A 25,671-nucleotide genomic window follows, 5' to 3' on the forward strand; every position below is an offset into this window, starting at 1 on the left:
GTCAATGTACTTGTGCTCCCAGGCTGGGGACACAAAGGGCTGTTCGTGTCACCCCCCTGTGATGCCCCCAGAAGGACGGGATCGCTGCTCCCTGCCGGCAGCACGGAGCGAAGACGCGCAGGCTTCCCCAACGCTTCACCCGGGCTGTTCTTAAAAATTTATTACTCTGTTGCAACATGAAAAATAAGACAGAGAAGTAATCATTAGTATAACTATAACTCCCCGTGCAATAGTCCCACTTGTAAATTGAGATTTATGATTGCAGCTGCCGATATTTTAGAGGCCGGTGCAGGCGGCGGTGGCAGTAGAGCCCAGCTCCGCGCTGCCCCGCCGCAGTTACAGTTTATCACAATCTGCAGAGATTATTGCAATGAATAATACACAACAGGCTGGCAGTGAAGAACTATTCCCGATCAAACGCTTCTGTAAACAACTGAATAAATAATATTGTTCAGCCCCTCTTTAGAGCCCTCGGAGGCCCAGGGAAATCTCTCATTACTCAGCAAGAGCGGCAGCGGGGGGCTCGGAGGGGCCACAAGGGAGGGACACGGCGACTCCGGGCAGGTGCTGGACATCCCGGGACTGGCACGTTCAGCTCAGACAGCTCACCGAGCCATTTTGTGGCAGGAAGGGAGGCTGAGACACGGGAGACTTGCTCAGGGTCCTGCTGCTGCCTCAGTGTGCAGGGCTGTCACTGCTAGGGACAGTCACCGTGCTTGGACAGGCAGCTGCTAGCCCAGGAATTAACAGCCAGGCAGGTATTGCTGTCCTTCTGCTCAGCGAGATGTTTGGTGGCTCCTGATGTAACTGGGAGCCCGCAGGTGAGATAGCAGCAGGAACACAGCAGTTCCCGGCTGGACGCAGGGCATTTGGTGGTGCTGGTGCTGCAATGGGAGCGGGGCTCCGCGCTCTCCCGTAAATGTCAGTAAGTAATGCAACACGATTGGGGGGGGGGTGCCAGCAGCTGCCGAAAGGGCACTTCTTCCACGGCTCGAAAGGATAAAGTTCAGCTCTGCAACCTTGAGTTCCCCCAGCTGTGGAAAGCCCCGACTGTGCCCTGCCGGCACCGCGCGCGGCTGGGGCCCTGCAAGCCGGGCACGCTGCTCCTGGGGTGCAGGGTCTGCAGAGACCCCTGCCCGGAGGACGCACAGGGGGGCTCAGCCCCTTGCCTGCCCACCATCACGTGGAGATGCTCTATTCGCTAACCGGACTCCATGATTGTGCTCGACACCCTCACCACGGGGTTGAGCACACCCCACGGCAGGAACGTCCCCACCCTGGGGACAGCTGATGGGTGCTGCTGGTCCCTGCCCGGTCCCTGCCTGGCTGGGGAAGGACAGGGGAAGCAAACCGGAGAAGTTTGCCTCGCCGCGCCGACTGCTCTGCCCACGCCTGCGTGCGCGCAGGAATCGGCTCCAATTAATCCCCCCTCAGCTCGGCCCGCCCGCTTCATTACCTCCCCTTGATGAGAACCATCAGTGGGGCCTGTATGATTTTGCTAATTAGCCTCACTTCGTTTATCATTTCCATTTTCTCCCAGAGACGCTCGGCTTGCTGGGCGACAGCTTCATCTCCCGCTGAAACAATGCGGCCCCTTCTGTGCCCGTCTCACTTAGCGCTGTCACCGCAGCCATTATGAAATTGGGGTTTCATTTACACACTAATTAAACATTACAGCTTGTTCACAATTACAACATGGGGATGAGGAGGTAACTAATTACTTAAGAAATGAGCTAACATTTATCTCCGGTTCCTCCCCCCAGCCCGCCACCCTCCTCTCCAATGGAGGTGAGAAATTGTTGTTCAGCTGCAGCCCGGCCTCTGCTCCTGCCGTGTCCCCTTCGGGGCCGTACCCATTACCTGGCTTGGGGACAATCCATCAGCCCCGAAATGGAGCTGGGATGATGGGGCTGGGGCAGTGCGGATCCTGCTCTGGGCTGGAGAGGGAAGGAGCTGGGGCTGGGGCTGAAGGCTGGCCCGGCACCGGTGCTGAGGACACCAGCACGCCCTCCACGCTCTCTCTGGTGATGGGCAACTCATCGTGAAAAGACATTTTCTTCAGGGAGGAATTAACATTTAAAAATGAGAGCCATTAGAGTAAATAAAGCGGGCTGTCACTCGGCTCAAGAGGCAACACCGAGCGCGGGCTCGGGACACAGATGTGATCGGGGAGCAGGCAAGGAGAGGAAGGGAGCAGGCACCCCTTCGTTCGGTGCTCGGGGTTGGGTGGCTGGCATGGGCAGCTTGGTCTTGCGAGGCAGCATTTGGCCTTGCAAGGTGTGTGCCCTCGTCTCTGCTGAGCAAGCGACAGCCTCCTGCATGGGGCTGCCCCGTGCTGCTGCTGCAGGGGGTGCGGGCAGCCTGCACCCAGGGCCCCCCACGGCTTGGAGGATAGGGGAGAAGAGCAGCGGGGTGGTGACCCGGATGTTCCTGGGGTGGGTGGGAGGCAGCCGCCGGGCTGAATGGCCACCTGCAAGCCAGCAAGCAGGGTAGTGGCAGAAAAAGGCTGGGAGACAGGCCAGGGACTGGAGGCCAGGGACACCAGAGGCCAGGGACACCACCGGTGCCGTGCCTGGATGCTTCTGCAGGCTCCGGGAAAAAGCTGTGCTGTTGCAGGTCTTTTGAAACACAAGAGACTCCCCCCCATAAACAGCCCTAAGCAGTGGAAATGCTCTCAGAAAAAAAAAAAAAACACCTCGTTCAGCACCAGGCAATTAAGGTTCTTTTGCAACTCTTAACCCGTGATTTTGAGACAAAGAATTTGGCCTTGGCATAATTCGAACTGCTAATTGCTTTCCTGATCCTCAGTCAGGGAACTGAGCTGAAGTCTGGGCATAAAAAAAAAAATAAAAAATCACCTTCCCCATGCGGGAGAACATTCAGAGCCGCTCTCCGGGGGGAAGGGGATGCTCTCTTCTTCCCTTGAAGCAGCTTAAAAAATAATGATCAGGAAACAGTTAAGCAAAAGGGGGGTGAGCTGGTAGTTTAAAAAAAAAAATTCACACCACTTTATAATAATAGTAACAACTCATTCCCATAGTTTTTATCCTTCCTGTCTTTAGCCCACAAAAAAAAAAAAAAAAAAAAAGAAACCCTAAGCTAAACTACTGACACTGGCTGGGAGCTTAGAACTGCCGCATCAAACAGAGCCCTTGAATCTCCTGAACATAATTGTGCTGCCCTCTAACCTCAACCTTCAATCAGTGCAGTTTAACTATCTCATTTTAGCCTACAGGACACACCCCTCTGCTAACTAGCAGCCATATTCTTCTCATTAGGAGACTGCTCTGTACAGGAGCATGGAGGCAAATCCGTTGTCTCTCTTTTTCTCTCCCTCTCTGCCTCTTTCGGTTGTTATACGTGTGCTTCTGGAGGGGAAGAACAGGAGCACAGGGCTTTGCGGGTGCCAGCGATGGCCCAGCTGCCCAACTCCGAGTCCCCGGGCTGTGAAAATAAAGCCAAATCTCCTGTCCTCGGCTGGAAATGCACAGTGGATGAGAGAATGGCCCCAGTGACCCTCTGGGCCAGGTGCTGGTGGCTCTTGGGGAGAGGAGGCCTTGGGTCCTGGTCCTGCTGGGGACAGCCTGAGAGGCAGTGGCAGATGGGGACACGTGTGGTGCCAGCACCGTTCCTGGGCAGGCACGGAGCAAGGGGCAATGCAGAGCCAGACGGGGCTTGGGTGCAGCAGGAGAACTGTTCCTATACACCAGGAAAGCTTACCAAGGGCTGCCACGCGCTCTCCACCAGTGGGGAGTTCTGCATCCAGTCACCGGTTACGGTTTCCTCCAGGCTTGAAGGCCAGCTTGAAACCACGAGGGAACGCCATGGGACAGTCCTGCCACTGCCGGAGCCAGCAGCTGACCCGGCTGCGTCCCTGGGCCTCCTCCTGGCCAAAAACTGACAGGAGTTCTCAGTGTGCTCCCCCCAGCGAGGCTGTGGGCCTGCGGGGGCCACACACGCCCTGCCACCTGTCAGGACGGGGCATGGGATGCAGTAGGTTCGGACCGAAGCGCCCACCCGCAAACCCCCCGGGGACTGAGTCCTGCCGGAGCCCTTTGCTGTGGGGTTTTGGTGTGTTAGCAGCCCGAGAGCAGGGCGTTATGGTGGTTTGTGTGCCGACACGGAGGGATAAAACGCAGCCCCGGATGGATCTGTGATGGCCTGGTGCCCGTCTCCCCCACACAGCGGCACCCTCCCCACCCAGACCCTGTCCCTAGGTCCTCTGCTGAGGTACGCTGGCTATCAACACGCTCCAAGTTCGTTATCTTCAACAGGCCGCTCAGGACGCGGGGCAGCGATCCTTAAACCAATTAACGCCATCCTTTGATTTCAGGGCAGAAGGAAGGAGCCGCCAGGCTGCCGCAGAGAGGGGACTGTCAGCGCCGCAGCGAGGAACGAGTCACGGGTCAGAGCGCGGCAGCACGGAGGTGCCCGTTAGCTCTTAACGAGACACGGGGGCAGCTGCCAGAGCCGGCTTCTTGTCAGAGCCCTCCTCTGTACCCTCCCCCGGCCCCGGGCAGGGGGAGAGGAGAGGCAAGGAGCGCCGTGAGGGGCCGAGCACGAGCACGGCCTGCGGGGAGGTCGGCGGTGCCGCGGGCCCGGGCTCCAGGGCCCGTCCTGCCTGTGGTACATCTCCCGCCCTCACGCCAAGCCAAGGGAGAGCACGAAGCCGAGTGCGAGGCCTAAATGAGAGCCGGAGAGCGTGGTGCTAACAGCCCCAAACCCCGCAGGAGCTGAGTCCCAAACCCAGCTCCCCCTTCCTGGGCAGCGCCGGGGTCAGAATCGCTGTGCGGGATGCGGTGGTACACCCCAAAAGTCCTGGATTTACCCCCATGTAGCAGACTGAGGTTTCACAGCGAGGACAGAGCTTCCTCCTGGCCACCATGGCCCAGGATGGCCCCGGTGCCCAGCCTGAGACCCCCGGGACCCCCCAGGCACCATCACCCCGCTGCACCCACCGAAGGCACCAAACTTTCCTCTCTTTCTTTCTTTGCTCCCTCGTTTTTTTTCGAGCAGAAGTTCTCTCTGAGCGAAGTCTTTCAGGGGAGGTGGAGAGAGAGTAGGAAGCCAAAGAGAATCATCTTGCTAGTCAAAGCCTTTAACAACTATTTTTAATATCAGGCAGAGGAACAGGATTTTGAAATGAAACAGCCGGTGCCTCTTTGATGGGCGAGCTACAGATCTTGAAACAAGGTCCATTCCCTCCTCCTTCACTAACTAACAGCCATATTTCTCTCATTAAAGACAATCTGGCCGTATTTTCAAACTTCTTAACAAGGCGATCACCGTAATTTGAGATTTCTATTATCCATGCTCCTATTACAGCAGTCTTTTAAGCAGCTGGCTTTTTTTTTTTTTGCTTTCTTTCCCCGACTTTGTCTCTCCCCTCAAACTGCCATCAGTGGTAATGACGTGCAGGAAACAAGAGCACCAAGAACCAGCTTTTTTTTTTTTCCCCTTTTTTTTTTTTTCTTTTCGGTACTAGCTTGTGCAGGGGTAGCGAGAAGGAATAAAATCAAAAGCCAAATGAAGTTTGGTTATCTCTTATCGGGAGTTTGGGTTTTAATCCGCCCAGGAGCACAAACGAAGCCCCGGCGCCGCCGTATCTCCCCCGTCCATCGCAGAGCCCCCTCCCCAAAGACCCCCAGCTCTGTCCCCTTCGCGGCCGCAGCCCCCTCCCTGCCCCATTAGTCCTTGGCCGGGCGCTGCCAGATGGATGCAATTTGCATAATATCACCGGCGGAGGCTGGCGGATCAGCCGGGGTCAGGCTCTGACATCTCCAGCACAGTCTATCTCCAAGTGCTAATTTGGACTGCATTGATCTCTCTTTCTGATTTCTTTGTCATTTACGTCTGCGATGGTTTGACAGGAGATACAGAGACAGACAAGGGGGGAAAAGGAGGGGGGGGGGGAGAAGGGGAGAGAAACAAAGATTGTAGTTACAGATGTCTTTAAGGGAAAAAACAGATTAATCCAAGGACTCCTCTGAGGGTCGCAGCTTTGAAACATCCTAATTATCCTATTCTTATGAATTCCTGTACAGACTTGGAGGGGGGTCTTGTCAGGGAACTCGGGGGAATGGAAACTTGTTAAATTGTGGCGGAGTCTCTCCGGCTGGCTGCTGCCCCTTACCCTCCCGCACCTCGCAATCGCTTCTCATTAGGAGAAGTGGGGTGGCTGTGCACCCCGCGTCCCTTCCGACACGGCCTCCCCTCCGCACCTCCGAAACGGCTCTCGTTAGAGGCACATCTTCTGGACAGCTCGGGCAGGAGCCCAGCCTGGGGTAAGGTATTTGCAGACAGGAGGAGCCGGGGCACGAACCTGCTGGAGCCTCCCGACGCAGCCTCCAGCACCCTGGCAGACCACAGCTGCCAGCTCCGCATCACCCAGAGGGTTCAGGGAGGCTGGAGAAGGGCTGAGGAGGACGATGGGGACCTGGAGACCAGGGCTTGATGAGAAGGAGCCGTCATGGAGGGGCACGAGCTGCTGGCCTGTCCCCCAGCGTGCAGGTGCACAAGGGCAGGCTGGGGACACCCTCCAAAGACCCCTTCCACGGGAGCGCAGAGCACAGGCAATGCATGCTCCTAATTGAGGCGTTTATGTTCGTTAGGAGGAAACTCTCCCCTCTCACAGGTAGGAGAAGACGAGCCACCGTTTAGCTTCGTCTGGGACGCATCACTGAGAGACACCACGGCACCAAAAGGATCCACGGGGAAATCAAAATGTCACTCGGTGTTTTACGTCGCTACTTTCCATTGAAAAAGCTCTCTGGGAAGTTAATGATCTTCCCAGGCCTCTTACCTATCACGTATGTCTCTGTCTGAGGCTGCACCGTGGTGCATGGCAATGCTGCTTGTTCCAGGAGAACAAGTGCCAGCAAGCACGTTTCACCCATCCAGCACACCAAGGGACAGGGCTGGACCTGAGCAAAGGCTGTTCCTGCTGCCCACTGGGCTCACGCCGTGCAGGGAGGGATATTTTGCAACAGGACCAGCCAAAAAGCCAACGGTGGGACAGGTCCGAGGCAGCGCACGGGGTTCTCTGTGGTGTAGGTCAGTTCGGGTCTGCAAGCTCCTGGGTTTGGGACTGGCTGATTCGTAATGCAGAGCAGCCATAAACACACCCTCCAGCAACGCCTTGCTCCCCGTACACCAACAAGGGTTTGGGGTGATACAGAAAATGTATCTGAGAGGTTTTCCATCTGCCACCAGGGAGAGGAGCTGGGCCAGAGGCCGTGCTGCGGGGAGGGACAGCAGACCTGCTCTCCTCCCCAAGGGGGGACAGTCCCCGCCGCTGGTCGGATGTGTCTGGGGACAGCCAGAAGTGAGAGGGGACAGGAGCTGGGGGACAGCAGCAGCTGTGCCAGCCCAGACATGCCAGACATCCCTCTTCAGCCTGACACCGTGCTGCAGGTGCTGCACACACCTGATTCCAGCCCGAAGCTGGGGGCATGCGCCTGCCTCTCGCAAAGCCTGCGCGAGCAGCAACCTCAGCTACCTGTCCCTTGGTTGGGAGGAGCGCACGGCACCGCCTGGCATCGCGTGGCATCTCATGGCGTCACGTCTCACGGCATCACACTGTACTGCAGGGCACCTCATGGCATCGCATCATCGCATCGCACGGCATCGCATCACGTTGCATGGCATCGCATGGCATCACGTCACGGCATCGCATCGCTTGGCATCACATCGCCGTGCCGCACCAGGGCTTGTCCCAGGCAGCAGAAGCCCCGCAGCCTGTCTCACCTCCACCAGCACACCGGGGCGATGTGGGATGGCTCCAGCAACCACCCCTGGCTCAGCGGGGCCGGGCGAGCGCACCGTGCCCCCGCGAGTGGGAGCGCGATCAACTTTTCGGCTGGGTAGGACGGAGGGGTGAGTGCAGTCAACACAAACACTCAATCATCCTTCCTTTCTTTCTTCTGTGCCTCCTTTGTTAACTGCAGGAAACAGCTGAAAGACCTTGAGTTTCCCATTGTAGCGTGTATGGGAACAGAGCTGCAGTGATCAGAACATACCCCCCGCTGCTCCCAGGGAAAAAGGGAGAGCTGAATCTTTTCTAAAAAGGGTTTACGATTAGAAGAGTGTTCTGTCACTCTGGCGCGCAGTAATCCACTGCGCCACCAAGTCCCTTCAGAGAGATGTCGAAAACTTAAATGACTGAAAGCAAAAGAGCCCTGGCTCAGGTTCCCAGGCAGCCAGACATCCTAATTATCTTTAGATCCACTCCCACATGGAGGGGAGAGAGCACACAAGAGTAAAAAAAAAAAAAAAAGGAAAAAAAAAAAGAAATAGAAAGAAAAAGAAAAGGAAAAAAAAAAAAGACTGTCACATTGCTTTTTTCTTTTTTTAAAAGCTTGTCTCTGCTCACTGCTTTTCCAGCTGTGACACCTCTCACGGCAGTTAATTAGAATCATGTCACCGCGTTAATGTGCTCTGACTGGACTCTGACAGACGCGCGTCCTCCAACCGGCCGCCCCGGCTTCACCGCTCCTCCTGCAGGATGTAGGGCCCGGCACTCGCAGCGGGACCCTGCCACCCGTGTGCCACCCCATCCCTGGTCCCGTGGTCCCACGGTGCATCCGGCCGGGTCCTTTCATCGGGCTCCATCCTGCCGGCATGCTGAGCCTCGCCGCGGCACCCGCGCGCGTCCGCTCCACCTGCTCGGGATCCGCCTGACCTTTACCAGCGCTAATTCGGAGTGACACTGCTCATTTGGTGACATTTCTGTTGCTTTTTACTTAAGTCTCTTTTAATTATTTAACTCGGGGTCTTTCCCCTTTTGTCTCGGGCTGCTTGGGAGAGGAAGCCCCGGGGTGTCCGGGGCAGTGGCCCCGAGGCAGCTCCTTGGTCCTGAGCAAGCCCCGTGTCCTCCGGCTCTTGCCACCCTGGCAAAAGGATGGTGCTGAGCACGTGGCACTGCTCCCGGTAAGAGCATCACCTCATCACCCAGTACCAGCGAGGGCTGAGATGGGAAGCGACCAAAAAGACAGAGGGGAGAGTCACAAAATGCTGTGCCCGTCCCCTGGGTCCACCTGGCGCAGAGGGTGGGTGGGCACGGGGGGCTCGCAGTGCCCTGGGGGCTGCCCGCGGCTCGGGGCTCGCAGCATCCCTGCGCCAGGAGAGCCAGGAAGAGGGGGAGGAAAAGCAGGCCGACGAGAGAGGAGGCTGAAAGAAAGCCGGCGAGCTCTGAGGACCTGGCGGGGCGAGGAGAAGTCTCGTGGGCCACCCTCCCGAGCCAGAGCTGAGAGCCAAAGGCCCCCATTAGGGGTGCCCGCCGCCGCACTTAGCGCGCGCAGCCCCCGTGCGGGCAGGGCAGGGCAGCAGCACCCCGCAGGCGCCCGCCCGGCTCCCCGCGGCGCTGGCAGCCCGCGGCAGTTAATTAGAATCGTGTCACTAAGTAAATGCGCTCTGACTGGACTCTGACAGCCGCTCACCTATGACACCGGGGGCCAGGAGACAATCCACATCAAACTAGCGCAGTGTGACCCTTTTAACACAAAGAGTAAACTCACTGCGCATCGAGTTGAAGCTCATTAAAACTGTCTACTCTGCGAGCATCCCATTAACCTCGCCGTTAAAAACACGCAATTCCTCTTCTTCTTTCCGAGGCCTAATTAATGCTCCGGATCAGGAACAATATCACACCCTAACCTTCTGAGATTTCCAATCAGGAAACGAAAAAAGAGAGAGACGGGGCTGCGAAGGCGCCGGGTGCTTGCCGGGTCGCTCACCGCAGGGGCCGCTGACCTGCCCAGGCAGGGGGCTTCTCCCTTCTCTCTCGGCCCCATGGCACAGGGAAGCGATGAAGCCCCGTGCCGAGGCTGTGAGCAGGACCGAGCTGGCACCATCCTGAGCCCGTGGGCTCCTCCTGGCCAGGACCCTCCTGCTGTGCCCGGCAGCACCGAGCACCCTGGCCTGGGGCTGAGCCTTGGATGCATGCTCCTGGTCCGTCAGCAAGAGGCACAGCGGCCTGGGTGACCTCGTCCCTGAAGAAGTAAAAAGAAAAAAACCCATACCTGACATTTAGAGCTAAATGGGAAGTCCTAACAATCTGCGCGCCGAAGTCTAAACTTTCAAGGATCGGTTAAATTCCATTTGATTCAAAAGAGACCAACAGCAAGGTCTAACACCGGGCTTTAGACGCTGCTCCAGCCCACTGCAGGCGGAACCGGAGAGGAGAAATGGGAAACAAACTATCCCAGCAGCGGCTTCTTCTGCAGATTTGGGAACTTCTCCCTTGTCTCGGTGTGTTTTCCCTACAATAACTGGCTCGTTCGGAGCCAAGAAACAACAAAGGCCCGAACACAATGAAGGTGTGCCTTTTATCTCTTCCATAATCAGAAAAACAAGCAAACGTAGGCGAGGAGGAGACTAACTCTAAGACCTCGAAGGGGTGCTTTCCAGAAACACTTGTTCAACTCACAGCCACTGTTCTTACTTTTGTTTCATGCATCTGGTATCGTTAACAAAAAATACGAAATGCACTTTTCCTTCTACGCTAGGCATATGCAAGGGAAGCAGTATTTCACTAATAAACATCATTTAAATGACCTCACGGGTACTTGAGATACTTGGCATTCCAATTTTCATCCAAAAGCGCAACAAATCACATCATGAATAATAATCTAATCCCCACCTCTTGAATAACAAACAGTAACTCACCATTTTCCTAATGCGACAATGATCTAAAAACCCAGACTAAAGGCACATTATGTAACGTTATTGATCAAAACAAATGCAAATACGATATTTGTTGTGTAAAAGGACAACGAGACTTAACATCTGGGCAATGGTAGGGAGAGCTGAACGTGGTTTGATAGGTGCTGGTCAGTAAAACTTGACCTTTCTTCAGGGAAACGGATAAAAAAAAAAGTGCAAAACCAGAAGAAAATCAATTACTGAAAGCAGGTGCCCTGCTGGCTGATTTAAATCACAATTAAAAGCTGCGATTTCAATCATTCTGATTTGTATCAGTCTCTGCAAGTCCGCAGAGAGGCCCCGATGTGAGAACGCTGCCGTGCTGGTGTCACCGCATGGACCCCGTGCCCTAACCCTCCCCTGCGCCCTTCCCGAAACCTCCTATCGGGCACCCCCGAGATCCTCCAGCCCACGCTGGGGCTGCCATGCATTTAATCTGTGTTCGAGGAGAGATGGGAGCTGCAGAAAGTCCTCTCTGGGGAATTCGTACAGCTGAAACACCAGCCTGGGACTGCAGGTGGAAGAACAGGCTTCACTCCCCTTTCGCTCCTTTCCCATCTCCCACAGATTTCCTGCACCCTCACCTTCTGGAGCAGGATACTGCCACCCCCTTATTCTGCCTGGAGTTGCTCACCAAACCGAAATATTGATGCATCCCCTCTTCTTCCCTCCCACAACACACCCACACCGGACCCCTGCACGCCCAGCCACAAGGCAGCTGCTTTGCACGGCCTGCCACCGAGGTGACGCTTTGGTGGCACCAGCCCTTCCCTGTCCCTCGGCAGGATCCGCAGCTCGTTTGCTCACGAGCAGAAACCAGCTGGAAGCTGGAAACGAGCCCTGCTCAGCAGCTTGCTCTTCCACACTCGCAGCTGTATTTCCCAAGGGATGTGGCCCCGGATTTCAGCAGGGTCCACCACAAGCCCCCTGCCTGCACGTGGCAGCTGTGCAAGGTGAGGTTCCCCTACGGGATCCGGCAGGGCATCGAGTGCCCCGTGCCTGCCAGGACTTCACACAAGGTGAAGCAGAGGAGAGGAAAGGAAGCACAGAGTGAGGACCGGTCCCAGAGGCTGCGAAGAGCCCAGGTTTGGAGCAGGTATCTGCTGAGCCAGAGTGAATCGGAGAGCGATGTGAAAATAAAGCAATGCACAACCCATCAGGCGAGACCACGAATTTGCAATCTGTTTACAAAAAGAAGTGGCTGTCCACTGCGATTTTTCTACCAGGTTTGTAAGGAAAAGCCCATGTTGCACATCCCTGCATCCCTGAGCTGGGAAGTGACGCGGCCAGGAGGCTGGTGTCCCCGTAAAACACCAGGCAAGGCAGGTCTCCAGCCACCAGCGTCACCCCAAGCCTTGTCCCAGGAGGGATGCTGAGCTCAGCCCCCTCTAAAGCCACCAGGCACGGGAGGCCAGCGGCTGCTGCCCCCGCCAAAGGCAGAAGATTGCAGGAGTCTGGGGCAGAGCTGCAGACAATCCACCCCATGGCTCACCCCACAGCAGCCAGGAGTGCTCCCCCAGGGAGGGAGCTTGGCAGAAACGAAGCAGCAAAACCTTCCTAAAGGGCTGGAGCGGGGAGGGACACGAGCAGCATCTTTCTCAGCTCCAGCAGGCAGAGACACCCGAGCAAGACAACAGCGCTGAGATAAACGCGGGCAAAACCCAATGGCAGACAGATGATACTCCGGGGCTGGGGACAGTTTGTCAGAGTAGGAGATGACAGCAACAGAGCGCTCTCGCCATAAATAAAACAAGGGAAGATGAGACACAAAACAACCCTGCATCCCCTAGAGGGACCCTAGGCAAGGTCCAAGCCCCAAAGCAGGACGGCACACCCAGCTCCTGCAGGCCCGGCTCCTTCTCCGTCATCCCCCCCAACGTGGCACACAAGCAAGGCAAATCTGCTCCCAGGCAAGGAAGCAAATTTTAATGCTACCTCCGTCAATAATGCAACCAGATCCATAGTTCAAAAGGAGCTTGCTAATTAAAAGCTGGTGAGCTTTAAATAATTCATCTCCGTAACTTGGATTGATTGGAGAGTTTAATGGTTAGAGTCTTGAAACAATATTAAACAGCCTCCTCGAGGCCCAGGTAGCAGGTGACTTTTCCAAGTAAATCTTACCTCCTTGCAAACTTGAATGCTCTCGAGTCAGAGCGGATGAAGGGCCGGGAGGCAGAGGGAACGGAGACACGAGATGGGCGAGAGCGATGCAGCTCTCTGCGGTGCAGCCCAGCGGACGCGGGCTAGCTCCCCGTGACATTGAGCTCCTGCTGGTCCCGCAGCCCGCTGCCTGCCCCAGCCTCTGCTCCGAGGATGGCCACAGCACCCAGAGGAGCTGGAGCACCATCCCACTGGGGACAGCCCCCTGCCCAGCCCGCTCCTCTTGCAGTTCCAGCACCCCCAGAGGGACTGAGAGCCGTGATGTGTTCCCCATCCATCCCCTTGTGGCTGTGGTGTGGGTATAGCAGGGACACCGCGGGCACGTGCACGTGAGTGTTCTCCCTGGCGCATCTTCTTCCCCTCCACCATTGAGACCCCGCAGCCCTTCGGCTGGCTCTCACCACGAAGCCCGGAGCAGCTCTGGAAGCTGAGGCGCCCCCCGAGCCGCAGCCGCAGGGACGGGCAGGGCGCAGGGCCCGGTCACTCACCTATCCCGCTGTGAGGCCTCCCTATGTGCTGTAGGTTCAGTCCTTTGTTCATGTCTAAGAGCCCGTTCTTTGGCCAGCTCCCCATGGCAAAGCTGTACGCCTGCAAGAGAGAAGCAGAGGGTCAGACGGCGGCACAGAGAGCACGCAGGCACGTTTTGGGGAGCACCCCGCTGCTGGCAGCTGCCCGTGCTCGGCAGTTCCTGGGGCATGAGCAGGTCCGTGTCCCCGATACTCAACACAGACCCATGCATCACCCCTACAAAAACTTTCCGGGAGGTGCTGCAGGCCTGGCCCAGCTGATGTTGCTCGGAGGTGCCCAGGGCCTGTCCCTGAGCCTCGTACAGGAGCGTCACCGCTGGGAGGGACCCAGGTGTCAGTCCCCAGCTCCGTGCCCGGGCCCTGTTTAGGATTAACATCGCCCACGGCCGCCTCCGTCACGATGGGGGCTTGTCCTGCCTGTCCCTGGACTGCTCCAGCACCATTCCACCTTCCCTGCGGCACCACGGATGGGCTGCCCAGGGGCTGGAGAGGGGTGGCCGAGCCCAGGCTGACCCGAGCTGCAGCCCCTTACCTCTCCATCCATCCTTGGGACCCCCACACTGGGAACCCCCCCCCCGGGGCCCCAGCGCTGCTCGCCCCAAGGCACAGAGACACAGCCTGGCCGGAGGGAGGGAGCCGGGAGCCTGAGCAGCACAACCCCAGCGGACAATGCAAACGGGGACGCAGCCAGGCCCCCGCGCCACCCCCGCGCCTGTAATTAGGGGCTGCCAGCCCCCTATCTTCTTCATCTTGAGGAATTAAGCTCACGGCCGCATTGTGAGCCTTAAGAACGGCACGCGGGCTTAGCGGCGCTCGCGCCGGCGCTATCTGTGCCGCCGTGAGGGCCATTGTCCCCAGATGGGATCAGGGCAATCCCGCGGCGCCTATCTGCCTCCCGCAGCGGGGATCAGCGCGTGCCTGGGGAGACGCTCAGCAGCGGGAACGGGGCCGCGCGGGGTGAGCGGGATCCCAATTTGGGGGGCTCAGCCGGAGAGGAGCTGCGTGGGACCCCCTGCGCGCCCCCAGGGACCCCAGCTCGCAGCGGCGATGAGGGTCAAAGGGGACGGGGGGCTGCCACCAGGGGCTGTGCCCTGCTCCCTGCTGCTGTCCCCAGCGTGGGCACGGCCGCCCCGCAGCCCCCGCCGCCTGCCCTCCCCTGGGAGCCACGGCTCGGGGGTGGTGGGTTTATCGCCGGCCTCCGTAAGCGCTCATGCCACCGCGTTCCTCGTGCCTTAGCAAAACAGAGGGCTCCACGGGTAATTAATAGACAGCATCGCTAATCCTGTTGGGAGATGATTAGCAATTAAAACTCCTAATTAAGTCTGTGCATAATTCACTGAAATTACACTTTGTGTACACAACGGGGAGGGTTCCCTCGCCTTCACCAAACAGGCTCTGATATCTTCATCGCTGACGTTTCCTGCGGCCGGGATGCCAGGCGGCCGTGCCGGGGTGCCGGGGTGCCAGGGGGCCCCCACTTGCCGGGGGCTGGTGGCCTGGGTGCCGGCGCCGACGGCTCTGCCTGTGGCTCCCTCTCCTGGGCTGCGGCAGGCGGACGCAGAGTGGCAGGCTCCCGGCTTGGAGAGCTCCTACCCCAACCAGGAGCACAGAGGGAGGGTGGCAGCGTCCCAGCAGAGCGACAGCCGGCTGGGTGCTCGGGGCAAGCCCTGCCTGCTGCCCCCAGCAGGGCCAGCACGGCGCCAGGCGGCTCTAACACCCATCAGGCGAGCACCTAGGGACATCTTCACCCGAAGTGGGTGCCCCGAGTGGGGCAGGGGCATGGGGAGAGGGTGAGAAGCAGCCCCCGTGCTGCTTAAAATCCGGGTTCATTGCTGTGGACGGGGCTCCTGACCCAAAGCCCTGCACTGGGGGGCAGCAGCAGCAGGGAGCCCGTGCCGCAGCCCCCCTGGCTGAGCACCAGCCCCAATTTCGCCTCGCATTTCGCTTGGCTAGCCAAGGTCACTGGGTACAGCCGCCGTACCTGAGCAAACTAGCTAAGCAGCCGGGCTGGAAGTTGGCCTGACCACTGAAGGTCAAGTGTGCACTTATGCATATTCAAAGCTGCCTGCAGGATCGATTGGCTTTTAATTGTTTTTTCCCGGGCTTTGGGAAGGAAGTGCCAGGGGCATTGATCAGCCCCGGCCGAGGCCGCTCGCGCAGCCCCCGCGTCCCCTCGGCACGGGTAGGCGGCGACGCGGGCACGGAGGGGCTGGAAGGGAGCCGGGCCGCGGGAGGCGACGGGCAGCCCGGCCGGGGAGGAGGCCGCCGAGCTCTGCCAGCGGTGGATTGTATTCGAAAATAAAGTTTTTTAATTAAAATTGGCAATTCTGAGCCGCCTGCCGGCAGCAGCCACGCAATCAAGAGCGAGGAGCTTTGCTGTTTAATATTTAAAGACAACGTTTAATCTTTAAACAGGAAAGTTCTGCTGCTGACTGTTAAAGCGAGGCACGGCGCTCCCGACGCGGGGTCCCCAGCCCGACGCCGGCACCACCGCAGCCCCGAAACCGAGCCCCTAAACTTGCTCGCAAGTCTTTACAAAATGTCAGGAAACCCTTTTGGTGGGGAAACCACCCTAATTTATCCCTCCCTCTGGCTGGAGCCCAGCGCTGCAGGGACTGGCTTGCCCCCTTTGAGGTCAGACACCGAAGTGACAGCAAGGCCCCACGGCATTTTGTTTTCACCTACGTTTTAACTGATAAAAAATACAGGCGTCTTTTAAAAAAGCCACTGGAAAACATTTTGGGTCAGAATCCTCATTCAAAACCAAACTTAGCCGACATGGTGTTTGCAGACTAATTTTCGAGCAGCTCGAACACAATTATTTCCATTCGCACCGCCTCTTCGAAAGGTCTCCCTTTCTTCCTGATTTTGTTTGTAATTCTGTGAAGGCTACATTTGCCTCCCTGCCAACGCTCCTCCGAAGCCGGATGATTATTAATTATATTTATTTACTTATACGATCCCCTAGGCACCCGCAGCGGCTCGCAGGCAAATACCACCCCGGGTCCCCGATGCCGGGACCTCAAACCCAAGGTAAGCAGATACCCCTGCGGTAAATGCGAGCTCGCAGCAGCGGGAGATCAGGGACAGGCTGTATCTCCCCACGTGTAACCAGCACGGCAGATAATCCACACCCCGCTACAAGGAGCGGTACGGGGAGGCAAGTCCTCAGGTAACCTGCACCTCGCGTCACCTGCGGGAAACCCAAGACGGGGGAACCGAAGCGGGGAGCTGCTGGGGGGTCTGATTTGGGGTACAGCGCCCCCGGGGCACGGAGATGCTGCAGGTCAGCGTGTAACCCACGGGGCGGCAGAAGGACTGCTGTGGGATGAAGCACAAAGGGTCTGAGGGCACGCTACTGGTGCACTGGGTCACCAAACCTCCCCGTGGCTGCCATGCGCCTGCCTCAGCTTACAAAAATCCCCAAAACAAGAGCGCTGTGGCTCGTCTCGGGGGTCAAAGCCGGTCCTCCAAGCTGGGAGAGGTGCACACAAGTGGGGCTGGGCAGCACGACGGCACTGACCGCAGGGGGAAGACCACGGGCAGGACTGGCCTAGTTCTCATAAAAATGCTGCCCAAGTCGGCCCCGCGTTCACCTGCTGGCCCTCGCTAACAGCTGAAGGCAAACCGCCCCTGTCCCCAGCAGCCGGGCTCCTTCAGGCTCCGTGCCGCAGCCCGCGAGCAGCGCAGCCTCGGAGAAGATGTTCCGGGGGGGGGGGGGGGTCAGAAAATTCCCAGAACTGGAGCTTGTCAGGCTGATGTATTGATCTAAGCGGACTGAATAATGCTCCATCATTTATTTATGGGGAAGTGCCCGGCGCGCTTCACAAAAACCGGCGTTCGGCAGTCACATTAAGGCAAGATTTAACGCCGGCAGAACGGGGCACCCGGGCGGAGGTCAGGATGCTCGGGGAGCCTCGCAAACCCTTCCTGCGCTCACGGAGCTGCCGGTGCTCTGCTGGTGCACCCCGAGGCTGCCGGCACAGCTTCCCCGGCCCCTCCGCAGGCCCAGAGGGTGTTGCACACGCTAATTGTAATTTTAATATTAACACGCACACTTTCGGGCAGGGAGAAAGCGTTTCCTTTCGGGAAAATCCTCCCAGGAGCAAAGGTGCTCAGCGGCTCGAGAGCGCTGAAGGATGGGGATGAAGGAATGAAAGACAGCGATGGCGTTTTTTGGCTGAAAGTTTCTGCCAAAGAAAGCGATGCCTGTGCCAAACACGGGCCTGAAGAGAAAGCAGGCAGCAGTGAGATGTCCCCAGCCGCTCTTCCCCAGCCCGCTTCTCGCCGGCATGGGGAAGCAGGGGGGGGCAGGGGGCGCTCCCCAAGGACCCCGCCTCGCGCGGCAGCCTGCGGATTGCAGCTGACCCCCCCTGACACTGGCGCAGGGGAGAAAATGACTTCGCGGCAGCAGAAGTGTCTTCTTCCTCCCGTCACGTCACCTGCTCGCCCAAAACAAGCATCTCCCTCTCACTCACCTCACCGCGCCGCTCCCATGATGAGGTGTCAGGGCGTTGTGCCAGTTCGGGTGTTGGGAAGAAAAAGGAGGTCACGTCTACGGCTAAGCGGGCTTTTAAACGGCTTAAAACATTCCCGGCGCCCCCCAGCATCCTTAGGTTCAGGGGCTGGGGGTGTCTTTGAGGCAGTCCCCCAGGACAGCAGATCCCTCGCCATCCCTTTATTTAACTGCACTCGAGCCACGGGAAGGAGGGGAAGGGGGAATTTCTTGCTGGGATTCCTTGCCACGCCAACTTTGCAGCACAACGGAAGAGAAGGGGCGAATCTGCCACCCCCCAGGCCAAACCCCGCAGCAAGGAGGCCGCTGGATCGGGGCAGCATTTAACCAGGGGGCAGGTGAGGAAGGAGCAGAGCGAGAAGTGGTGGTACGGAGGGTGAGGAGGAAAACTCGTCCCCCCGTGGGCTGGCTGCCCTCCTGGCTGCCAGGAGGCAGGAATTCCCCCCCCCAGCTCAGCACCAGCCCAGGTGAAACCGGTCCCTTTTAAGCAGTTTAGTCAGAAGCGCTGCCACGTTCACGGCTTTTCAAGTGTTTTTAAATCACTTACAAAAGCGGGATTAAACGATCAGGAATTCCATTTAATAGGACAAATAAAGAAATAACAATCTGCTCCATCGGCCCTGCGAAAGGCAGGTTTGATTTAAGGAAAAAAAAAAAAAGGGAAAAAAAAAAGTATAAAAGAGGGAGAGAAAAAAGGGAAAGGGAGGTGGAAAAAAAGGATAATGTGTGTTTACTCAAGCAAAGAAAAAAATATTTAAGTGATGTAGGGGAGAAGATTGCGGTAACTAGTGAAGAATAACATCGTCTGCTTTGCTGTCAAATCACACAAGAATTTCAGTAATAGATTCTCATTCTGACACTCAATTCAATTCGAAGGTGATCCTGCTTTATCCCAACACATCAAATATTAAACACTCGTATTAGCCGGGGTGCCGTCGCCTTTCCCGGCTTAGAGGCGGCAGGAAGCTTTTCCCCCCACTTTCTCTCCCCCGCTGTAATATTCTCAATGTTATCTAAACATGCCTTCATACACCGGGGTTCCTTATCAAGCCCATTCGGGGAGGGAGTGGGGGGGGGCGTACTTAAAACGGTATTAGTTTGGGGGGCTTTTATTATTCTTATTTCCAAAGCTTTTCAATTTTGTGCGGAAACAGCTTAGAAAAAAAAAAAAAAAGAAAAAGGAGGAGGAGGGAGGGGAGGCAGCGAGAGGGGGAGACGGAGCGCGGGAGCGAGGGAAAGTCTAAGAAAGGGAGAAGCAGCCAGCAGCTCTTGTTTGACTGATGCCTTTCAACAAGGGCAGTCTAGCTTGTCAAAGCCCGGGCTCGAGATGAATTGGCATATCTATTCAGCCTGCCTCTGGATGTCATGCAATACAGTTTCATATTCCCAGATAAGGCATGATAAGCAATTGCTGCCCTGACACCGACTCCATCCATCCCTGCCTTTCTCCGCGCGCATCCGGCTGCCTTGCAGAGCTCCGCTGCCGTTTGTACCGGCACGGCACCCCAAGGGGCCTCCGCAATGACCACGTAAAGCTCCCGGACAGCACCCCAAACATCATCCCAGCCCACGGGAGGACAGCCCAACCTTAAGGGAGAGCTGCAGGGGATGCAGCCTACCTGTGGTGCTCTCCCCTCGCTGGGCAGGCAGCCCCCGGCACCACGCCGCTGGCTGTAGGGTCCCTGCAAAGCGCACGCATGCCCTAAAACTGTATGACCAGCGGTGCTGCAGCACTGCCTACACACACGGCTCGGAGAACCCCCTGCTGGGCTCTGGAGCTGCCATGGGAGAGCCGCTGCCTGCCCAAGCACCCCGCAGCACAAGCGGATAAAGCTTTGCTTCACAAAGGGAAACTGAGGCACGGGACGGTGCCCGGCCCTTCGGTGCACGCGGAGATAGCCCAGAGCAGCCTGTCTGCCCACGTCCCAGCAATGCCACGCAAACGCCCAGCCGTAACCCCCCTTAGCCCCAGGAGGGGCAGGAGGGACCCTGCAAGCAGCAGCGGCAGCCCCGTGGGCAGGGTGCCCGCGGCCCCACGGGATTAGCAGGCGCTGAGGCTTACGCAACGACGGCAGCACCCGCGAGGCCGGAGTGTCAAAGCGCCAAGCAGTTTAGGCTTCACGTTGCTGTGTGTTTGAACAAGAACAGCCTCTGCTTCGCTCCCAGGCTAAGGATTATCCTGGATAAAATGTTCTCGACTGCTGTGTGCTCCGCGGCTGGTGGCACGCTAGGTTAATGCCTCGGGGACCTGGGTCCGAGCCCTGGGTTTGGTCGCGAGGAAAACAAAGCTACGGGTCTGCGGGGCTGGGAAATAGGGCCGGGGGGCAGCGCTGGCCTGGGAGAGGGGAGAAGCAGGGCCCCCACGGGAGCAGCTCGAGCACCAGCCAGCAGGAGTGGGGGCCCGGTGGCCCAGCGGCACAACCCGGTGGGAACCAGGGGCTGAGCTGCACCGGGGGCATTTTTCCGTGCCTTCCACAGTCCTCGCCCTGCCCTCGGGCTAGGGGTGGGCTGTTTGAGCAGGGCTGCCTGCTCTGCCATCCCTGCGTTTCTGGCCGAGAGCCGGGCTGGGGTATGCTGGTTTCTGGAAGCAGCTCCAAACACTGCTTCCAGCACGGAGATACACAGGCGGCTCCCGACCAGCGCCTGGAAGGCAGAGCCCTGCGGGGCCATCCCTGGGCACCACCCCGGCCCTGCAGGACGCCGCTGACCGAGGAAGCCGGGCGTAACACGAAGGCAAGCCCATGGACACGCTGCGTGGATGTCCACCCACTGCCACGTCCCCTGTCCGGGCAGCTGAGCGTGGGCCGGACGAATCCTCTTCGGCTACTTCTGGGGAACCTTGCGGCCGAGGCGGGGAAGGTGCCGCCGGCAGTGCTGGAGAACAGGCAGAGGTCGGCGCTGCCCCAAAATCAGACCCACTGTCAGCCCCCGGAGACATGAACACGGAGAAAAGGGTGACACTGCCTGCATCTCTCCTCCACGGATTTAGCTGGAGGTCACAGACCACCAAAGGGCTGTCGTTTTGCTGCATTATACGAAGCCACAGCGTCCACTCATCTCCTCCTCCCCTTCCCGGGGCCACTCGGGTGTGCCCGCAGCCCCCCAAACACTCACCCCACAATCCGACCCCAGGCCTTTCCAAATCAAAGCCGGCACCAAACTCGCTGTCAAAACACCGCAGCCCTTCGGAAGGGGGTATTTTCCCCCCTCCATTTCTATTTTTACACACGCACACGCTCCTCTCTCCCTCGCTCGCTGTTTAATTTCCGTGTGAGAGGGAAGCAGGTGCCCGTGCTCCCGTGAGCTCTGCCTTCGCTAGTTTTTTTTTCCCTTCTTGGATCCTGCCCCATTAGTTTAGTGCCCAGCCATCTGCGACGTCTCCTGTAATGCTGTCCCCCTTGTGTACCAGGGAGCTTTTCCATTAGCGCCTTTAATATTCTGACACCTTAGCACAGGCTGCTATTACATTCAAACACTGATCGCCCTGTGAAATTACATCGCAGGGCTTGCTAAAATGGAATTGTGTATAATCAGGCTCCTCCATGCACTGTCAGTCCCATCACAAATACAACGTAAAGCAGGCTTATGGACGGGCTTAGCAGCTGCTACAAGTGTATTTTTTTTAATAGATGAAGTATCCCTTATTTAAAGCATTTCCTTAAGAAAAAAAAACAACAGTGAAAGACAAATCAACAGCTGCTGCACTATGTTAACCATACCAGCGGTCTCTTAAAAACATGTTATTTACTAAGGTAGCTATCTGTTTATCTATAACTATATCAAACAGAGAAGGAGGGTGAGATAAAGATAGTTAAACAGACAGCCGAGGAGATATCTGCCGCTGGGAAATAATAGCTAAATAAAAAGTGCCATTATTTACTCCGCCGAGGGGAGGAGGGAGAGCCGGCGCTTTCCTCCCAGCGCCGCGCAGCCGCTGGCGTGCGGCATGGGGCTGCTTTGGAGGCTCCAGTTTATAGGGGCGGCCACACCGCGGCCCCAAACACGCCCCTCAACCTCCCCATAACCGTGTCAGAGAAATCTGGGGAAAAAACAGTTCAGGATCCCGGTGCTGCATCTTTTTGGTGAGGCTGCAAACGTGGGGGAGGAGAGGGAGGGGATGGACGCAGGGTGCCGTGCTGGAGGCTTGCTCGGCAGGGCAGCCTTGCGCCCGTGCACAGGGTGAACGTGGCTCGAATTAAGGCAAAATCGGCTAAGTGCCGCCACAAATCCAGCAGCCTGGCCCTCGGAGGCTGTGGATCTCCCTCTGCCATGCAAGAGGGCCTGGGTGCATTCTGCAGGCGAGGCTGGTTTCCGCATGCCGGCACGCAGGGGACCAGCTTCCCGGCCTTTTTTCCGTTCCAGCTAAGGAAGCGATGGGTTATGGCAGAGGTATTTCGGGTGGATGCAGGAATGATGCGTCAGAGAAATGAGCTCTCGAGCTCCCTGGCTCGGAGTTGAAAACGCTGCCCCTGACCATGCCCTAAAGGTTATTCTGCCTGTCTGCTGTGAAATGTGACGGTACGTTGCCTGCAGGGAGATTTCCTGAGGCGCCGTGACCCTTCTGCTATCTCCTCTGAGGAGCCTCGGCAGGAGCGATGAGATTGCAGCTCATTTCCACACACCTTGAAAGAGCCCGTCTGGATCAAACACGCCGGGAGCAGAAGGAGCACGTCGCTGCGACTCGTCCTCGCCGCCTAGCAGAGAGCCTGCTCCGGCTGAGGCAGGCTGGGAAACAGCCCTACAAACACCGGTGCCCTCACCTTCCCCTCCACCCTAAACCAGGACGGAAAAGCCGAAATATTGTATCGTTTCCCTGCGCGGGATCGGTTCTGCTTGGGAACCACCGAGTAAAAGCCAGCGGCAGAAAGGCTGCCCTCTGCAAAGCAGCAATCTGCTCTGTGCGAGCACCGACACGACATTTTGACTCCAGTTTTTGCAGTGCAAAACAAAGCCATTTGTCCAGGGCAGGCACGCGCACGCATCTCGGCGCACGGAGCTCCGGACACGTTCAGAGGGGACACGTCTGGTGAGGGTTACGCTGTCGAGCCCAAACATGCCCAAAATGGAGGCGGCGGGACTCCAGAGGGCGGAGACCCACGGACGAGGAGCCAAGAGAAAAGCCGAGGGGAGGTGCGGGATGACTGCACCTTCATTCCCACCGCAGGGGCGAGACGAGGCGATGCACCCCTCCGGTATTTGCGCCTGGCATTTTCAAGGGCAGGTGCCCGCACGCCGGCAGCGAGGAGGGCTGCTGGGCGACCGGCAGGTTTACGTCTCAGTGTTTTAACCTGTTCTTGCAACCCAGGCCCTGGCGGACGGGAAAGAAGTAAGAGAGTGCTCCTGCAGGACCTCCTCACCACATCTTGTGTTCACTTACCACGCGGCTCCGTGTGCCCACATCCCCCAGCTCCTGCACTCCCACCCACCATGCCTTCCTGGGATGGAGCCGCGACCTTCCCCAAAACCCACCTCTGGCACGATGCGGAGGAACCAGCCCGCGTAGGACAGCCCAGAGGGGCACGGAAACACGTGCCCTGCAGCCTCCCACCTCCTCTCCCCAGGCGGCAGACTCACAGGAGCGGAAAACAAGCTTTCACGTTTGGCACGGCACCAGCCCAGCAGAGCCGGCACAGCCCCCGACTGCTCCTGCTCCGCAAGAACTGAGTCAAACAGAGTTTCTCAGCACTCCCACAAGATGCGAAGCCGCTCGGAGGAGACGGAGCTAGAAAAGCAGGAGAATGCAATGCACAAGGCATCGGGGAAAAGATCAATAAAGATTAGGAGGGCAGCGGCCGCGTCCCTTGCCCACGCCGGAGGCTCCCGTGGCGGCAGGGAGGGATCACCAAGGCGAGGTAACGAGGTGCCGGCGCCCGGGGACGACATCTGTCTAATCAAAGGCAGAGTTTATGCTGGATCATCCAAGCAGCAGCTCTTCCTCGGGATTGTTGACTCGGGTCGGGGTTAAGGCCGAGGAGGCGAAAGCAGAGGCGCCGCTAAGAGCCCTGCTGGATGCAAACGGCGGGCAGGCAGCGCGCCTCGGCCAGCACGAGCAGGGGACAAAATTGAGGCTCCCCGCTTTCGGTAAAAGAGCAAACAAACGGGGACGATGCGGGGTTTGGGGAGCACGCCGGAGAAGAATCGATTTGGAGAAAGGTTAGGAAGGCGGAGAACGGAAGGGCCCAAGAGCAGGACGTGGCGAGGCCCTCAGAACGGAGGCGTGGGGGGATGAACTGGCTACGGCCAGGGAGGAGCTGGGGGGACCAGCACCGTGTTATGGCGCTGGGCAGCTCACGGAGGAGACCGTGACACTAGTGACAGATAATCCGGGACTTTGGGTCCCCAAGGCCTCAGCTGACGCCTCCCTGGGGAGGACACAGCAGCCACCTCCATCCCGCACCGGCCAGGGCCACCTCACCGAGCGTCCCCATCCCGTGCAGGTGCCGAAGCTCCGGCTGCAGCTGGAGGAAAGCAGAGAAGAGCCAGCGAGATGAAATGCCTCCCAGAGGAGAGCGGGTCTGCAGCAGAGGACCGAGGGGCCGGGACGTGACGGGGATGCTCAGGGGCAGCCTGGCAGGTGCTTGGCTTTCCCGGCCGTGGAGCCGTGCCCGGCAGCCTGCCCGCTGCCTGCCACCGTGCCAGCAGGGAGGGAGAGGCTGGTGCGGAACAAGGTGCCCCAATTAGCTCTCCGCTCATCTAATTACATCTCCACTGGGAGAGCCGGAGCTGGAGAAACGACACGGCTGCCTCCTTGACCACGCGCTCAACCTTTCCCGCCCGTGCCATTTTAGTTTTCAGATTTTACCTTGTGCTAGCTTTTTTGTGATGTCTTGGCAGAGCTGCCCTGCCTGCAGCCCTCAGCTCCCCCCCAGCGCAGGGCAAGCCGGTACGTACCCGTGCACGCTCCCCGTGCCATGTCCCTGCACCCCGCTTGGGGAGCCAGGGCTGCAAGCCACACACGTAAAGGGAGAGAACAAGGGGCACGGGGACGCAGAGGGAATGGGGGGACAGGGCATAGGCGGGTCCCCCTGCCCCACCGAGTGCCCGCGAGCCGGGCGAGCGCGCCTGCCCTCCCCGCAGCACCCCAGAGAGCCGGCAAACGAGCTTCCACCCAGCCCGCTGCCTGTAATCGCAGTCAGTCGGCGTGTGTGTTACGCTTGAGTTGATGGCTGGTGTTAAATTCAATGCCTTGAGTATCGATTTCCTCGCACATCCAGGACTTTGTTAAAGGGTTAGCCGTGAACCGAGATCAAAGGGAGGTTAACTCGTTTCTGCGAAGTGGGAAAGCAGACCTCCAGCAAAACCAGGCTCCGGGTCCCCTCCGCAGAGGATGCTCTCTGCATGTTGTTAGCTATCCCGGCCGTCTCGAAAGCCAGATAAAGCCACAAAGCTGCCTCAAAGCAGGGAGATAAAATGATCCTGACAACTTCCCACGCACCCCAAAGCCATTATGAGCGCACGCCAGGGACCGGCAGCACGGGCCAGCACGGGACCCGTCCCCTCTCCACGGGGAACCGGTCCCCTCGCTCAGCCCAGCAGGAGAGGGTGAGCCAAGTCACCGCCACCGCGCCCCAAGCAAGGGGACTGAGAGGGGGGGAACCCACCAAGAAGACCTGGGGCTGTCCCGGAGCTTGGGAAGGCACAGGGCTGCTCGCCAGGTGACAAGGACACCTCCCCTGGAGCTGACACTGCCATCAGCACCACCTCAACCTCTGGGGCTCGCTCTCTCTCCGTTTTACCCTGCTCCTTTCCTTCCTTGCCCAATATTAA

General features: G+C 58.1%; 1 protein-coding gene across 3 annotated transcripts in view; it reads right to left on the reverse strand.

Moving 5' to 3' along the window:
* The window catches only part of ERI3 (ERI1 exoribonuclease family member 3), a 117,958-nt gene that overhangs the window by 19,115 nt on the left and 73,172 nt on the right, over positions 1-25,671 (reverse strand). For all 3 annotated transcript variants that reach the window (XM_083845951.1, XM_083845955.1, XM_083845952.1), the window contains one exon: positions 13,350-13,449. In XM_083845951.1, the coding sequence (XP_083702077.1) occupies positions 13,350-13,449 (100 nt within the window). The remainder of the gene's footprint in view (positions 1-13,349; positions 13,450-25,671) is intronic.

Source organism: Anser anser (assembly GCF_964211835.1).
Source record: "Anser anser genome assembly, chromosome: 8".
NCBI classification, from domain to species: Eukaryota; Metazoa; Chordata; class Aves; order Anseriformes; family Anatidae; genus Anser; species Anser anser.